The sequence below is a fragment of the Pinus tabuliformis genome, chromosome 2_2, assembly GCF_031772625.1.
Source record: "Pinus tabuliformis cultivar Carrire ecotype Pingquan chromosome 2_2, CPIR1, whole genome shotgun sequence".
NCBI classification, from domain to species: domain Eukaryota; kingdom Viridiplantae; phylum Streptophyta; class Pinopsida; order Pinales; family Pinaceae; genus Pinus; species Pinus tabuliformis.
In genome coordinates, this window is record NC_142300.1 from 437,477,807 (window position 1) to 437,496,409 (window position 18,603).

Genomic DNA, 18,603 nt, shown 5'->3' on the forward strand with positions numbered 1-18,603 from the left:
TGAGTTACAATGCCAGGCTTATCAGAACCAGGTTTATCTCCCAAGAAACAAATTAAAAAAAACTCCTTATTGCTCCAAAAAAATTACAAATCACCTTATTGCTCCATCAACCATAAATTCCCAAAATTAAAAAATCACCATATTTCTACACAATACAATATTCCTTATTTTTCCAAAAAGAAAACAAACAAAACGCCATTTGCTTGCTTATTATGGAGCACAAATATGTTAAGGATCTGCGTGTGCCTACTTCTGACCTTACACAACCATACAAGAAGTTTTCTGATCTTACTAAACCATATAAGAAGCTCTGTTTTCATAGCCTATAACTGGGCAAAAGCAGGACAAACTTTTATTGAAACTGCTATATTATCTCGATCTGTTGAAAACCACTGTCTAATCTCAGTCTGTTGAAGCCAACCTCACATACTTCACACAAATTTGCTAAGGTACTTAGCAACAGTGGTGTATTTTACATCCGGGTACAACTGACTAGCCTCAACACCATCAGGCCCAATTTCAAAATTCGTTTGATCACCTTTCACAAAAATAGAGTGACCGATTGCTATGCCAATATTACCTGGGAAGGGTGTTTCTGCGATTAATGTCAGGACCTGCTCGTCAGGGATGTAGACCTTCTCTAGAGTCTTGTCAATCTTCTTCTCCCATAGACTCACAACCTCATTGAACGACAGAGTATTGGCAGGAAGCCGTAAGTATAAGGTTTTGTTCAATGTTCTGGGGTCGTCCACTGCTTTAATTGTGAATACTCCAATGTCTTCCTCATTCACATACACCGCTTTGGCATTTCCATCTCCAAGAATAACAACTTTATCCCTTGGAGGAGCCGTAAGGCCAGGCTGTGCCAGGGTTGGAAGGAAATACCCTGCAAAACAGTTGCTGGAAACGTATGTATAAGGAATACCCTCAGCCTCGATTCCCCGACGGACTTTGGCTTTCAGCTCGAACACACTTTTCGCAGGCTCTACTGCATGGGAGTTGTCAACATCATTGCTGAACTCAGATGGCAGAAAGAAGAGTAGCACTGTAGAATTCAAATGACAAAAGATCGTGAACCAATTCGCCTCAACACATTTGAAATCTGGTGAAATCAGATCAGTTTCTTTGTCACAAGGCGATCGCGCAACGTGACGATTCCAATTATATTTAAAAATAAAAATTTCAATGTGCGGGGAAATCTTAACAGTCCTACGGGGGAAATCTCATCGGTGCTTTGAGACTCAGACGAAGCATATTTGCTTCAAACACAATCATCGCCTTCCATTCGTCAATAATGGCAGAAGCCTCTTGATGGTTCCGATTTCTTTAATAGCCCAACATTCACTGAACAATTCAATGGAGTTTTCCAAAAATTTGTACAGCTGGAATCTCCTCCTCACATCCACTGCAGCATTACTGGAGCTCTGATACCACAATAATGGCAGAAGTGTCCTCAGACACGTAATTTTATTAATCAGAAAAAAAACAATTACATAATTGATTTTGCAAGAGTTTACACCCGAACAACATAAGCACTCTTGCAATGAGCTATTTATAAGCTCCATGTCCTAACTACCTCTAATTATGGATCACTTATTAAATAACAAGTGTCCATTTACAATAAATGCTATTCAAACCAACTAGCTAACTAATCTCATAAAATAGAGCCTAAGATACGACACATTTGGAGAGTCATATCTAGTTACAACAATATGCTAATTCTAAAAGTCTCCATTAAATAATTAAACATTCTAGAATAATAATTATTAATTTAATATCTTAAATTAATAATTATTTTATTCTAATTTTATAACCTATGATAAAATTGTATTTTTGGATCATCTAACAAGAAGCAATATGAAACAAATGCAAACGCTGTCAATACTCTATTAGGATGTCTATCTCAATCAGAATTCATCAAGGTTATGCAGTATAAATCCGCAAAAGAGGTATGGGACAAGATTGTTTTGAGCTATGAAGGAGATGAACAGGTAAAACGAGCAAAACTTCAAACCCTCAGAATTCAGTATGAAAATCTCAGAATGCACAATGATGAAAGTGTGGCTAAGATGAGATTGTTAATTGTATGAAAAACTTGGGTGAAGAAATAAAAGAGGCTGTTGTGGTTGAAAAGGTTCTAAGATCTTTGTCCCCTAAGTTTGAATCTAAATTTTCTGCAATAGAAGAAAAGGAGAATCTACGAAACCTTACCATGTCACAACTGCACGGAATTCTGACTGCTTACGAAATGAGGAAAGGAGGACCATCAGACAGGAGAGAAGCTTTTTTCAAGGCTTCAGGCAAAGGAGATTACTATGAGTTAGGACATCTATCAGAAGAAGAAGAGGAATCAAATTTTGTCAAGAACCTTCAACGAGGTGCTGGAAGATTCAGAGGTAAGTTGTCTTTCAAATGCTTTGCTTGTGGAAGAGTCGGTCACTATGCTGCAAAGTGTCCTCATAAAGATAAGCTTGATAAAGGTAAGGAACCTGTCAGATGGAACAAGAAACAGAATGTAAATAAGAAAGCTATTACACTCATGAAGACAGTGATGGACTTTCAAATAGTGATGAAGATGAACAAGGTAATAATTATAGACTTTTAATGGCTTTTGAAGATGATGATTTCATGGATGCTATAGATGAAGAAGGCATGTATGAAGAGATTTCTAAACTCAAAATTTGTTTAGAAGAGAAAAATATGATTATTGATACTCTGTAATTCCAACTGGCTGAAAAAGAAAAACTTCATGAAAAGTTAGAATGTGAAATTGTTGGTCTTAGAAAAGAGATTGAGAAAACAAAAGCTCTTAATCTTAGATTTGTTAAAGGATCTGAAACTCTGGATGAGATTATCAATGTGCAGCATTCTCCGCTAATCAAGACAGGTCTGGGATATAATGAAGAAGCATCTCAAGCATCCACCTCCAAAATTTATCTTGATGCAGTAAGGAGGAGCGAGAAAATGCCTAATAAGAATCATCAGGTAAATCAGGGACAATCTACCTCAAGAATGAACAAAGACTATTAGGTAAATCGGGGGCAATCTACTTTAAGGAAAAACAGAAGCTACAACCAGCCTCAGGTAAAACCTTCTCAATTTGCCTCAAGAATGAATGTCAATAGAAACTACAATCATTTGGATGGTAGATTTGATAATCACAAGAGTTTCTTCAATGGCCAATGTTTCTCTTGTCATAAATTTGGCCACAAAGCAGCTCAATGTGTTGCCTATAAGACAATCATGACTAGAGAAGCTCAAAAACAAAGGAGTATGACTGGGATCGTGAAAAGAACCTACAATAAATTTTCTGGTCTTGAAAATGAAATAGAATGCTCTATTTGTAACAACTTCGGTCATGAAGATTCTGAATGCAGGAGCAGGTTTCGGCAGAAAACTCAGAAGGAGCAAACCTCAAGTGTCAAAACATGGAGAATGAAGGAACCACAACCAGAGAGATGTGGTATAGCTTTATATGCGGAAGGGCAAGAAAATCAATGGTACATAGATAGTGGCTGTTCGAAACACATGACGGGTGATAAGGAAAAACTTCAGTCATATAGTGCCTTAGAGAAGGAGAAGAAGGTCTCTTTTGGAATTGACACCCCTACTCTCATAAAAGGCAAAGGTTCTGTTCAGTTAAAAGAAAAGGTCAAAGCTGGAAATGTCATGTATGTTGATGGCTTAAAGCATAATGTATTGAGCGTCAGTCAGATGTGCGATCAAGGAACAGAGGTAATATTTCGATCAAATGGATGTAGTGTTCGTGATCTTGATACAAGAAAAACAGTGATCAAAGGCATAAGGACTCCAAATAATTTATACATATTCAAAGAAGGAAAACATCAATGCTATCTAAGCAAGAACGATGAACATTGGCTATGGCACAAAAGATTGGGGCATCTTAGCTTCTCACAGATAAGGAAAGCATGTAAATACCAGGCAGTTTGTGGTCTTCCAAACATCAGAATTTCCAGACAATACAATTTGCAAATCATGTCAGTTTGGTAAGCAAACCAGAACTAACTTCCCTGAGAAGGAAGGATAAGCGAGCAGGCCACTTGAACTTGTCCATACTGATGTATGTGGTCCATCTAGGAAAAGGTCACCTCGAGGAAAAGAATATTTCATATTATTCATTGACGACTTTTCCAGGATGTGTTAGATAGGACTTATGAAGCACAAAGACAAAGCCTTTGAAAAGTTCATATCATTCAAAGCCTTGGTGGATAACGAATCAGATCACAAAATCAAATGCCTCAGGTCTAACAGAGGTGGGGAGTTTACCTCGAATGAATTTTTCGATTTTTGTGAAGAACATGGAATAAGAAGGGAATTCTCTACAGCTAGGACTCCTCAGCAAAATGGAGTAGTGGAAAGGATGAACAAAACGGTTCAACAAATGGCTCATGCTATGCTTGATGAGTTTGGAACTCCCACAACCTTCTGGGGTGAAGCCGCATTTGCTGCAGTTTTGATTCTCAACAAGACAAATATCTGGGTGAACAGCACTCAAACTCCTCATGAGCTCTAGTATGGTGAGACTCCTTCGGTAAAACATTTCAAAATTTTTGGAAGCAAATGCTATATTAAAAATAATGATGAAAATCTTGGCAAGTTTGAACCTAGAGCAGATGAAGGCATTCTCCTTGGTTATTTTCCTCATAGCAAAGCATATAAATGTTACAATAAAAGTCTTGGAAGAATTGTTGACAACATTGATGTAGTGGTGGATGAAAAAGAAATCACTCCCAAACAGGTAAGATCTGAAGACTTCGAAGATGATGAGGAATATCCATCAACATCAAATCAGATTCATGATGAAGAAGAAACCCATGAGGCACTAGAGGAACAGATAAGGATAGAAGAAAAGACTCCATCCAGGTATGTTCAAAAGAATCATCCAGAATCTCAAATTTTGGGGCAAAAGGAGGCAGGTATACAAACAAGAATAACAATTGCAGAAGCTTCAAGCTATTTGGCATTACTCTCCTCCACTGAACCACAAAATGTAAAAAAGGCATGCAAAGATGAAAGGTGGGTCAAAGCAATGGATGAAGAACATGAGCAGATCGAAAAGAACAACACTTGGGAGTTCGTTCCTAGACCAAAAGATAAGAATGTCATAGGGACAAAATGGATCTTCAAAAACAAGTTGAATGAAAATGGGGAAGTAATTAGAAATAAGGCCAGACTTGTGTGTAAAGGGTATGCTCAACAAGAAGGAGTAGATTTTGAAGAAACTTTTGCTCTTGTTTCTAGACTTGAGGCCATCAGAATGTTCCTTTCTCTCTCTAGCTTTCAGAAGTTCAAAGTATTTCAAATGGATGTGAAATCAACCTTTCTGAATGGAGACTTAGAAGAAGAAGTGTACATTGAGCAACCAGATGGTTTCATTCTTAGGAATGATCCAAATCTTGTATGCAGACTAAAAAAGGCTCTCTATGGTCTTAAACAGGCTCCAAGGGCTTGATACTATCACTTGGACAAATACCTTCATCAACAAGTTTTTTCAAAAGGATTAGCAGATAGTAATCTTTATATAAAAATTGAAAATGACAAATTGCTAATACTTGTTGTGTATGTAGATGATATTATCTTTGGTAACAATGAAGAAGCTATGAGTCAAAACTTTGCCTTGGTAATGCAGAAAGAATTCGAAATGTCATTGCTTGGAGAGCTGACATATTTTCTTGATCTACAAGTCCAACAAAATGAAGGCAGTATCTTTTTATCTCAAACCAAGTACCTCAAGCAGATCTTGAAGAAATATGGCATGGAAGATTCGAAACCAGTATGTACCCCTATGGTTATAGGATGCAACCTCAATGCAAATGATGAATCGGAAGTTGTGCATCAACCAACCTATAGATCCATGATTGGAAGTCTGCTTTATTTGACAGGTACCTGACCAGACATCATGCATGCAGTGGGAATAGTTGGAAGATTTTAGGCAAATCCAAAGGAAACTCATCTTCAGGCAATTAAGAGAATCTTCAAGTACCTTCAAGGAACTCAAAACTATGGCTTATGGTATCCTAGAGATACAGATCTCAGACTTCATGCTTATATAGATGCAGATTGGGCCGGAAGCGTGGATGACAGAAAAAGCACTAGTGGTGGTGCATTCTTCATGGGTTCCAGATTAGTATCTTGGTTCAGCAAGAAACAAAGTTTAATAGCATTATCTACAGCTAAAGCAGAGTATGTGGCTGCTGCATCTTGTTGCACACAACTTCTTTGGATGATGCAAACTTTGCAGGATTTTCATATCACTTGTAATCCACCTATCTCCATCCTATGTGATAATACAAGTGCTATCAGCATTTCAAAGAACCCAGTCCTGCATTCAAAGACCAAGCATATACCTATCAAATATCATTTTCTTCGGGAACAAGTGCTTGAACAAAAGGTCAAGTTGGAGTATGTTCCCTCAAAGGAACAATTTGCTGATATACTCACCAAACCGCTACCTAGGGAGACCTTTGAATACCTCAGGAAAAAGCTAGGGGTAGTTGATGCATCATCTTGCTGTTGAATCTTGTCTATTTCAGAGATTGTTGGTTGTATGCGAGTTTCATATGGGGTATACGAGTACATTCGCTGGTTTATGGATTGGTCAAAGACCAAATGGCACAGGTTCAGGGGGAGCATATATTCTTCTAATAATGCATTGTTGGCATTATTGTAGAAGATCTTGGAGGAGCAAGTACAGAAGGAGAACATGGATGTTGATTTGAATATTGCTGCTAATGTTTTGTCTCGATGTCTTATATTTCTTTTGTCAAGGTCATGTAACATCCTATGTCTGGGATGAATGATATAATGTACTTGGTTTTCATATGTAAATTTCTGATGTAACCCCAGTTGGTTGGGAGGATGATCCCCACTTGGTTGGGTGATGAATGTATGTATAGAGTCTTTTTGTGATAGGAAGGTCATTTATGATTCTTCTTGAAGAAAATTTGTTAGGGTCCCACCCTAACCCCCTTATTTATGTAATGGGATCGAGTCATAGTCAAGATTCAATAAAGCCAATATTAATAATTGTAAGTGGTTAACCCGCATTTAATGACAGGACCACAGTTAGTTGCAAATGGGACGTAGTATTAGATAGATGGTATTAATAAAACCCATGGTATTGATCCATGGTATTGCATGTATGAGTCATATGTAAAGGATAGAGACTCCCTGCGAGGAGCATCGTGTCTTATTTTTGAATCGACCTCTGCTCTATTGGAGGTTGCCCCCTCGAAGAGGCCAGTGAACATTACTTTCTGAATAATAAAATATGTGTTGTTGTCTCTCACTATTCTATGTTATGGGTATCTTTCCTCGTATATTCTATATTTGGGTATATTTTTGCAGGTTAAGAGCATAACAAGTGGTATCAGAGCACTTTCCAGGGCCGGTGGGATCTCCATTTCTTAGCAAAAATTTTTTTTGGCTAGAGACGTGTTCCGACATCTTTAAACCATGGGATCTGTCATTGAGCGCATAAACCTGCAGATTTGGGGAGGCATGCACGCAGGAAATACAAGAGGTGGTCACGCTTGTTGGACTCCCTTGTAACCCCTGTGGGTACCCCTTCGAGTAGTAGCGCATTAGACAGAACCGCGTACGAACTGTCTTCCAAGTACCTTCTGGGTATATCGGAAGCCCCTTAGCTCCTCCGCAACCTCGCCATAGATAAATTGTCCACCGTCTTGCTGCTACAGTACACCGAGAACAGCACTCGGAGAGATTACTCACTCGTACAATAGGGTAGTTGGGTTGTACGACTAAGGGTACGGTTGATCCTCCTTAGTTAGAGCCTTGAAACATTGGGCCGAGTACTACTGTCAGACCCTTATGTATATTGCGATCTGTATCACCTGACACTCCTCGAGACCATAGTTCCCCTTTCTATCTTGGGATCACGCATCATCTCTGCCAGATCTGCTCGTGCAAAGGGGTGTAGCAGCAGCAGGCATCAGTCCCGCAGTTCCGAGTTAGCAGACCAGCCATTCTGATCTATTAGATCCATCAGATCCGTAGCAGCAATATATTCCACCACCCAGAGCTATCAGATCCGCCATTCAGATCTCTCAGATCCACCAGATCTGAGTAGTTGTGTGGGGTTCCTATGCCGGGGTACAATTTTCGCAGGACTTTTGGCAGCATTGACATTTTGAGGATTTGGTGACTGCAGTATTCATAAGGAAGGAGTAAAACTCCGTTAGGAGTTTTCAGAAAAAAAATAAATAAATAAATAATAATCATAATAAATAAATAATATATATATATATATTGGTGATCTAGCCCATCAGAATTAGGACGACGAGCTGAGCACGGTGGTACCATTCAATTCTTACTAATTTTATTTTTTTTGGGCGGTCCCAAATCTCAAAACATCTGATCGGTGCATGGTACAAACTAGAGCTCAAGCTATGGCCAATGAGAGGATTGACAAACTTGAACTAACCTTGCAATCCATCCAAAGTCAACTTGACAGACTATCTACCCTAATCTCGAAGGGAAAGGAGGAAGCCCACGAGGAGGCATATAATGGCAATGGACATAGTGAGGGTGAGTCTAGCCACTCTCCTCACGTCTGGGGCACCCACCAACAATCCCGTCAGCGACCCCCCAAGTTGGATATGCATAAATTTGACGGTGGGACCAGGAATATTCTTTTTTGGGTCGTCTTAGTAAGCTCCGACAGACTGGCACAGTGGATGAATATATTATAGCCTTTGAAGCCTTAGCCTCCCACACTAGGGGTCTCTCAGATGTGTTCTACACAGAATCTTTTATTAGCGGTCATAAAGAAGCCATAAAAGCCCAAGTCCTACTGCACCACCCCCCCACATGGATGGAGGCTTGCAAGGTAGCTCGTAACATGGAACGTGCGTTAGCAACCCAACACAGTCGTCCAAATTTCTCTGCTAAGGGTCGCCCCCCACAGGCTCACAACACGACTCAAACACTTAAGGTCCAAAAGGTGTCACTTGCAGAAATGGCCGAAAGAAGAAAGCAAGGATTATGTTACTACTATGATGAAAAATACTCCCCAGGTCATAAATGTAAGGAGCCCAAATTTTTTCAAATTGATGCCACTGACTACAGCTCATCGAAGGAAGATCCACCACTTGAGGAACATGAGGCGGTAGAAGAGGACAACCAAAAGGACCATGTCCCTGATGAACCAGTTATTTCGCTGCATGCTTTGGCAGGGATTTCTTCACCTCAAACTCTCAAAATCAGAGGTTTTATTAAACATCACCTAGTAGTAGTCTTGATTGATAGTGGAAGTACACATAATTTCATCCATCACAAAGTCGCAGAAGCAATGCATTGTTTTGTACAAGCAGTTTCTAACTTCCAAGTCCAAATTTCGGATGGGGGCATAATGAAATGTGAAGGCCGCTATGAAAATGTCAAACTTCAAATGGGGGATTATCAGTTGAAGACCCACATGTTTGCCATACACATGGGAGGGTGCGACATTTTCCTCGGCGTTGAATGGCTCCGCACTTGTGGGCCAATCACAATGGATTTCTAGGAGTTATATATGAGTTTTAAGCAGAACAACTCCACACATACCCTCCGTGGACTCCAGGCAGGAGCTCTCTCTATCATCAGCTCGCATAGGATGGAAAAATTGCTAAAAAAGGGCCATCATGAAGTTATAGCTCAATTTAATGCTATCCAGGCAGTCGCAACCAAGTCTCTGCCAATTCATCCTGAGATGCAACAGATTTTAAATAACCATCTGCCGGTCTTTGATAAGCCTCATGAGCTTCCACCCTCGAGAGGGGAACATGATCATAGCATCACCTTGGTTCCAGGAGCCCAACCCCCAAATGTGCGCCGATACAGATATCCGTTCACCCAAAAGAATGAAATAGAAAACATAATCAAGGAACTTTTGGAAGCAGGTGTCATTCGTCCCAGCATTAGTCCTTATTCATCATCGGTGGTCATGGTGCTCAAGAAAGATGGGGAGTGGTGGATGTGTCCAGACTTCAGGGCCCTCAATAAGTTGATAGTCAAAGATAAATTTCCCATCCCGGTGGTTGATGATTTGCTGGATGAACTCAATGGGGCTCAATCCTTCACTAAGCTGGATCTGCGCTCAGGCTACCACCAAATTCACATGAAGGAAGTCGACATTCCAAAGACTACTTTCCAAACTCATGAAGGCCATTATGAGTTCCTGGTCATGCCATTCGGTCTTTGTAATGCCCCATCTACTTTTCAAAGCCTTATGAACCATATTCTCAAAACATATCTCAGGAAATTTGTCCTTGTCTTCTTCGATGACATCCTCATCTATAGTTGCACTTGGGCCGCACATCTTCAGCATGTAGATCTACTCTTGCAACTGCTCCGCAAGCATAAATTATTTGTTAAGATGTCCAAGTGTTCGTTTGGCATGGAAGAAGTTGAGTATTTGGGCCACATTATGGGGCGTGAAGGTGTCAAGGTGGACCCCAAAAAGATCCAAGCAATGCAGAATTGGCCTCAACCTAAGACCTTGAAGAGCCTGAGAGGATTTTTGGGTCTCACAGGCTATTATCGCAAATTTCTCCGCAATTATGGTGGCATAGCGAAGCCCCTCACTCAACTCCTGAAGAAAAATTCATTCTTCTGGAATGAGGACGCACAACAGGCCTTTACAGCTCTCAAAAATGCCATGTGTTCCACTCCAGTCTTAGCATTACCTGATTTCACCAAATCTTTTGTCATTAAATGTGATGCTTCGGGTACGGGTATTGGGGCAGTCTTAATGCAGGAAGGACGACCTTTGGCCTTCACAAGCCAACAACTAAGTGGGAAGACTCTGGGCCAATCTACCTACAAGAAGGAAATGATGGCCATCTTACATGCAGTAGAGACCTAGCGACCTTACTTATTGGGGCGACGTTTCCAAATCCGCACAGACCATCACAGTGTTAAATATTTTTTGGAGCAACACCTATCATCCCCACAACAAAATAAATGGCTCGTCAAAATGCTGGGATATGATTATGAGATCATTTACAAGAAAGGGCAAGACAATAGTGTAGCAGATGCATTATCTCACCAATTTGAGGAGGAAAGTACTCTGCTAGCAATTTCCCTCCCCATTTCAGAATGGATTGAAGAGGCTCGCAGGGAATGGTTTTCACATCCCGGGCTCTCCCAACTCATTTCTCAATTGCAGGCAGATCCAAATTCCACCAAGGGCTACTCGTGGCAGGATGAGATTCTTCGCTACAAGGATAGAGTTGTAATATCACCAACATCCACGCTTAAAAGTCACATTTTGGCAGAATTGCACTCATCCCCCATTGCAGGACATTCAGGCTTTCAGAAGATGTATGCTCACACCAGAAGATCGTTTTTTTGCACAGGCATGAAAAAAGAAATCCTTACTTTCGTAGTAGAATGCGATGTCTGTCAATGCCAAAAAGGGGAGACCGTCAACACACCAGGCACATTACAACCATTTCCCATCCTGGCATCAATATGGACGTAGGTTTCTATGGATTTCATTACAGGTCTTCCAAAGTTTTGAAACAAGTCAGTCATCATGGTGGTTGTGGACAAACTTTCGAAGTATGCTCATTTCTGTGCCCTACCCCACCCGTTTACACCGACTTTGGTTATCAATCTTTCATGGATCAGATCTTCAAATTGCATGGCATGCCCACTTCTATTGTGTCCGATCGCGACCCAATCTTCACCAGTAATTTTTGGTAGGAACTCTTCAAGCTACAAGGCACTCAACTAAAACTCAGTACTTCCTATCATCCACAAATGGATGGTCAAACTGAAGCCCTCAACAAATGTCTAGAAACCTACCTTAGGTGTTTCACTTCAGAAAAGCAACAACTTTGGGTACAGTGGTTACCTCTGGCTGAATGGTGGTATAACACTAACTATCATGCCACCACCAAAATGACTCTCTATGAAGCAATATATGGTCAACTCCCTCCTTCCCTTACTTCTTATATCAAGGGGTGCTCAAAGGTACAAGCAGTGCATCAACTCCTACAACACCGCGCAACCATGCTCGCCCATCTTAGAGAGAATCTTCATCAAGCTCAAAACCGGATGAAGCAACAAGTAGACCAGCATCGCTCAGAGCACCAATTTCAAGAAGGGGATCAGGTCTTTTTGAGGCTGCAACCATATAAGCAAACATCACTCAAAGACAAGGGTTGTCAGAAACTATCTCCAAAATTCTACGAACCATATCAAGTACTTCAACGCATTGGAGAAGTGGCTTACAAGTTGGCTTTGCCACCTACTGCAAAAATCCATCCAGTTTTCCATGTCTCATGCCTCAAGAAAGTGATTGGGAACAAGTACAGAATTCAAACCAGTCTACTTGAATTGGACGAAGAAGGGTCAATCTGGCTCCAACCTAAACAGGTCCTAGACACACGAGACAGGCACCTACGGGGCCGCATGATTATGGAAGTCCTCGTCAAGTGGAAAGACACCTCTCCGGAAGATGCAACTTGGGAACCAACCACTATTCTTCAACAATTTCTGTAACTTCGGCCTTGAGGACAAGGCTAGTCTTAAGGGGGAGGGCATGTTAGGGTCCCACCCTAACCCCCTTATTTATGTAATGGGATCGAGTCATAGTCAAGAGTCAATAAAGCCCATATTAATAATTGTAAGTGGTTAACCTGCAATTAATGACGGGACCACAGTTAGTTGCAAATGGGTCGTAGTATTAGATAGATGGTATTAATAAAACCCATGGTATTGATCCATGGTATTGCATGTATGAGTCATATATAAATGATAGAGACTCCCTGCGAGGAGCATCATGTCTTATTTTTGAATCGAGCTCTGCTCTATTGGAGGTTGCCCCCTCGAAGAGGCCAGTGAACATTGCTTTCTGAATAATAAAATATTTGTTGTTCTCTCTCACTATTCTATGTTCTGGGTATATTTCCTCGCATATTCTGTATTTGGGTATCTTTTTACAGGTTAAGAGCATAAAAAAATTTCTTTTGCATATCTGGCCTAGAGTTAGGGGGAGCATGATCAACACAGCAGAGCAAAGTTTTTAGCATGTTCTTAGGGGGAGCATAACCCTTTGCCCTTGATGACAAAGGGGGAGAATGACTTTGAGGATCTTGGGGTTGCCATCAAGTCCAAAGGGGGAGATTGTTGGCTTTATGATTCAGGTTTGGTGCTATGGCACAGGCGTTGTCCTTGATGGCAACTCACTCAAGTGGCAAATCACTGCTCAGGCTCTCAAAATAATAGAAAATGAGATACCCGCAGGTGCGCCTAACAAAAGCTGCGGACCCGCAGGTGCCCCGAACAAGAAGCGGAAATACCTGCAGGTTCTCCGAACAAAAGGTGCCGACGTCAAATTCACTCACTTCAATGCAAAAAAGCGCGCGCACATGGAAATTTTATGACTGATCCATGGTATTTAGTCCGCAGTTTTTGATCCTATGGTTTTGGTCCGTGGTATTGCATTCATAAGATTTGAACCCAAGTATTGAGTCCTTGGTATTGTTTCTCAATGGTTTTGGTCCATGGTTTGAGAAAGGCCTAGACTATAAAAGGGAAGGAGATCATTTGGGCCAGAAACTAGTGAATATTGAATATCTTAAGACCTGAAATTTTGGTAATCGGTTTGTGAAGCTAGATTTGAATCTAGGAGGAAACCGTGAATTATAAGGCGGATCTACTGGTAAGTCGAGGTCTCTTTGGCGCATGATCAGATCTGTGAATCCGACAGACTGGGGTACAATTGAAGACTGATAAAGTGTTTATATCCGGAGGTCCACAGGCGAGATACGGCTCAGGTGCGGAGGTCCGCAGTCCAGTAGACAGAGCAGGTGCGAAGGTGCGCAGTCTAGTAGACGGCGCAGGTGCGGAGGTGTGCTGTCCAGTAGACTGATCAGGTGTGGGGATGCGTTGTCGAGTAGACAGAGCAGGTGCAGAGCTACGCAGGCTAGACACAGCAGAAGTGCGGATATTCGCAGGTTTCTATTGGTGAAGTTGCGGACTTTTCTTGAAATATATGTTGGCTGCCTTTTGTCTATTGCTGCAGAGTTCTGGGTTTAGAATCTGTGTCTGATTACTTGTATTGCTTTTTTGGTTACTACATTCTGAGAAGCTATTGGTTGGTTCATTAGTTGATTGTAAAAGGAGATTGGTTGATTCACATGTACTTGATGATTATCTAATGTTCATGGATCCAGTCTGAAAATTTATGAAACGTGGTCCCTGGAAGAAAAGAAGTAGGTCAGCACCTACGTACTAGTAGCTCAGCTAGTACAAGAGCTAAGGGGGTTGTAGCTCGCTTCCAGGAGAGTCTGGAAAACGAGAGAGGGTTGTAGCTCTCTGTAGGTTGCAGCCTGTGTACTAGTAAAGGACTGCACCAGTACAGAATCATTGTAAAAAGAAGTTTCTAATTGAAAGAAGATAGAGACACATTGCAGCAGGTGGTTTTCACCCACATTGGGTTTCCACCTTATATCTGGTGTTCTTTGGTGTGACTGTCTGTTTGTCTTATTCCTGTTCATTATTATATGGTACTGACATTCAAATTAATGGTCAACATCTGAAGAATAAATTAAATTATAAATCTAGAGGGAATATTGAAAAGAATTTGATAATACTGATTCATCCCTGCTCTCAGTATTATTTCCAACAGCAAGCTCATTGATAGTGGCAATGATGAGGGAGAAGCTGGAAAGTTCATTGCATGCAAGCATAGAGGAAAGTATGAAAAATAATCATTAAAAGCATGAAAAAACTACATAGGAAAGTTTCAACACCTATTTGTTTCCAAAATATTTATATGATCATACATTCATATCCTGTTATCTTTAGAAAAAATCACACAACCCATATACAAAAGCTTATAGAAATATTTTGGCATGATGCATAGTGTTGTACAAAATTAGGATACAAATTTTTCATGAGGCTATGATAGATACAGAGAATTTTCTTGCATGGAATTCATTGAAGGGAGAGATTCACATTACTAATGGTACTAATGATGAAGCCCCATTCCCACAATGGCCTAATGTGTTTTCATAATCAATTATCCATCATGGTAATAATCATATTTTTAAATTATTAATTTATGATATTATTTACATAGGTAATATGTTTACCTAATCAATTGCAGGGGATATGTTCTAATTGCAAAGTTGTTCCAATGGAAAAATCGTCAAATAACTATGAGCAGGGTTATGATCATCCTATATTCCTTCTTTATTCCTTCTCCTAGAAAGGGTGACATAGGAGATACGTAGAAGATACATCCATGTATGCAAACATGCATGAATTTCACATGTAATGAAATTACTTATTAGGGTGTTGGAAAATTTAAAATGATGGTGCTTCCATATGATGATATGAACCCAAATATCAGGAACTTGTTAAAACATAGTTTAACCCATATGAAAAATTGGGTTAAACTTTAAATTTCAACAAGTAATGCTAGACTTATTTGATTCCATGTTGTAGAATCTTTTACCACATTGTTCTAAGATGTTATATTGGCCTATTTGTCTCCTTATTCTCTATGCAGACTTGATGTTCCCTAAGAAGTCTTTAGAAAACACTTCTTCAAAAATCATGCACACTTATTGTTTTGGCATCGTGTGTATGTATGCGACCCTTATCAAAAAAAGTCATGTATATATCTAAGTCTCCTTAAAGTAATTCATGTATGCATCAAAAGTGCATCAAAAAATTTAAATGTGTGTATTTTTTACATATTTTTGGGAAGGGTATATGGGTTAGACTGAAATCCACCTATTGTATCTTATACCTTAACCACCCCTACCAATTTTTGGTGGTATAAAAGGGTTCCATGGGTGTTGGGTCCCTATAATACTAGTGATTACCCCATTACTATTGTAGTTATACCCCTTATTTATATTGTTGTGCCCCTATTACCCCCATATTTTTATTTCTGTGCCCCATAGAATCCCTCTATTGTTATTTTTGTGGCTTTATATTATTATTGTTAGGTCGGCTGGATTATATTGTGACTCCTTAGACTCCTATATATAGAAAGGAGGTTTTGTCATTTGGATCATCCAAGAATTGTTCATTTATGTAATGTAAAGGAGGTTGCCCCCTCGAAGAGGCTGAATTCTAAGGCGTTGATCTATCTTTTCTATCTTTTCTTGAGCTGGTTTCATAACATTTGGTATCAGAGCTTTGGATTCTAGGGTTTCGCTGCTCCAAACAGGTCATCGTGGAATTTTCGCTATAACTTTTTTTCTGTGACGTTTCAGAAGTCGCAAAAAAAACCCATTTGAGAAGAACTCGTGCTGAACCTTGGGTCCAAATTTCAGAGCTTTTCGCGTGATATTTGCGGAGATATGATCTGAGGAAGTTGGCCTTTTTGCAGACTCCTGAATTACATTCAAAACAGGTGACCTGGGGAAAATCGTCATAACTTTCTCTCTGGGGATCGGATTGAAATTTCGTAAGAAGGTACAGAAAGAGGACGGACTGTAGTTTCTTTTATGTGTGTTTCAGATTCAAAGGTTGAAACAGTGACTCGTGGCACGTCGTACAAGTTCGCTCTACTGAACCAGTCTAAAAACAAGTCACTGTGGGAGATTTCACATAACTCTTCCTTGGAGAATCCAATTTGGCTCAGACTTGTGGCATTGGAAAGAGGACGCAGAAGGCTACTACAGGCAGCAATTTCAGAATTGGATGATTCGAAATTACAGAGATACATCAGATTCAATATCAGGCTTCTATAAAGTGAAAAAAGGTGTGTAGTTTTTTTTTTAAATTTTTGTGTAAGCTTGGTTTAACGGAATTCAAAGGGCATAGTAAAGCATTATTATCGGTAACTGATGCCCCGAGGAAAGAAAATGCAAACACCTAGTAAGGAACCTGAAAGCTCTAGCATGACTCATGAAGAAGAGGAAGAAATGCTACATGATATATCAAAATTACAAGAACAAGTGCAACAAATGTCACGCTCACAAAAGCTAACAGAAGCTAAGATAAGTGGCGTGGAATCTAAGATAAATGGCGTGGAATCTAAGATAAAGGGCATGGAAGCTAAGATGGATGATTCGAAGACAGATTTGAAGAGAGACATGGCAGATTTGAAGATAGATATGAAGACAGACATGGAAGAATTGAAGAAGTTGCTACAAGAAAGGGTCACTAATGGTGAAAAGGTAGTAAAGGAAACTCATGATGAGAACAAAAGAAATGTTAATCATGATTCCATAGACGCTAATGTTGGATCGAAGAATCACCATATTCCAAAAATCGATATGAGGAAGTTTGATGGCAAGGATCCCGCCACATGGATATTACAGATGGAGCAATTCTTCGATCTCAATAATGTGCAAAACACACAAAAGGTACGTATGGCAACTGTATATTTGGAACCAAATCAGTTTGTATGGTATCAATGGCTTTGCTCTCGTAAACAATTTATCACTTGGGCAATTTTTACGGAAGAATTGATAGCACATTATGAAGATACAAAAAGCAACACTTTTTTTAGCCAATTGATAAGTCTCAAACAAAAGGGTTCAATAATGGAGCACATTGAGGAGTTCCAAAAATTGAACATAAGGGTAAAAGATATTCCAGAGGAGCATAGGATTGATGTGTTCATAGGGTCTTTAAAGGATAATATCCAACATGATGTTTGCCTTTGGGAACCTGATTCATTAGAGAAGGCATTCAGGTTAGCAAGAAAAATGGAAAGCAAAATTATGGCAACCAGCTATAAAGACGGAAGTGTTGTTGCCCCTAGTCTTCCACAACCTATAAGGTTGACACCACAACAATTGGAAGAAAAAAGAGCAAAAGGGCTTTGTTACAGTTGTGATAGCAAATACACAAAAGGTCATAAGTGTGCTGAGAAGAAATTATTCTACATAGATTGTGAAGAGGAAGAAGAAAAGGAGCAAGAAAGGTCAAAAGAAGAAGATATACTTCAGGAACAAAGCCTAGATGAAGAACAAATAAATCCGACCATATCTTGTAATGCATTGGCGGGAATTACCACTCCTCAAACCATCAAGATAGAAGGACAAATCAAGAAGAAAAAGGTAATAGTGTTGATTGATTCAGGAAGCACCCACAATTTTATTCATTGTAGGGTAGCAAAAGAATTGAATTGCTTCCTATATCCAGCACCAGAGTGTCAAGTGATGATTGCAAATGGAGGAACAATAAATTGCTCTGGAAAGTGCCATAATATCAAGCTATCCATGGGAGAATATGTATTGACTAGCCCAATGCTTTCCATTCCAATGGGAGGTGTGATGTTGTACTAGGAGTCCAATGGCTACAATCCTTGGGTACAATAGCTTTTAATTTTCAAGAACTTTTCATCAAATTTTCTATGGAAGGAAAGGAAGTTGAATTAAGGGGTATTGCAGGGAAACCAGGAAAGATAATCAGCTCTAATGGTATGACAAAGCTTCTAAAAAAGGAGCAAAGAGGTGTAATTGCACAATTATGTTCGCTAGATGTTTCCACATTGGAATCATCTATTTCTCCAGATCTCCAAAAAGTCTTGGACAATCATTCCAAGGTATTTGAGACTCCCAAAGGTCTCCCACCTATGCGTGATCATGATCATGCTATTCATCT

The 18,603-nt window shown here is 39.9% G+C and overlaps 1 protein-coding gene across 1 annotated transcript in view; it reads right to left on the reverse strand.

Moving 5' to 3' along the window:
* Positions 1-431: 431 nt before the first annotated feature.
* Positions 432-18,603, reverse strand: part of LOC149193138 (phenylcoumaran benzylic ether reductase PT1-like) — a 43,416-nt gene continuing 25,244 nt past the window's right edge. Inside the window, exons 3-4 of the mRNA XM_089407224.1 lie at positions 1,305-1,344; positions 432-1,034 (exon numbers count right to left, since the gene is read on the reverse strand). Coding sequence (XP_089263350.1) covers positions 432-1,034; positions 1,305-1,344 — 643 coding nt within the window. The remainder of the gene's footprint in view (positions 1,035-1,304; positions 1,345-18,603) is intronic.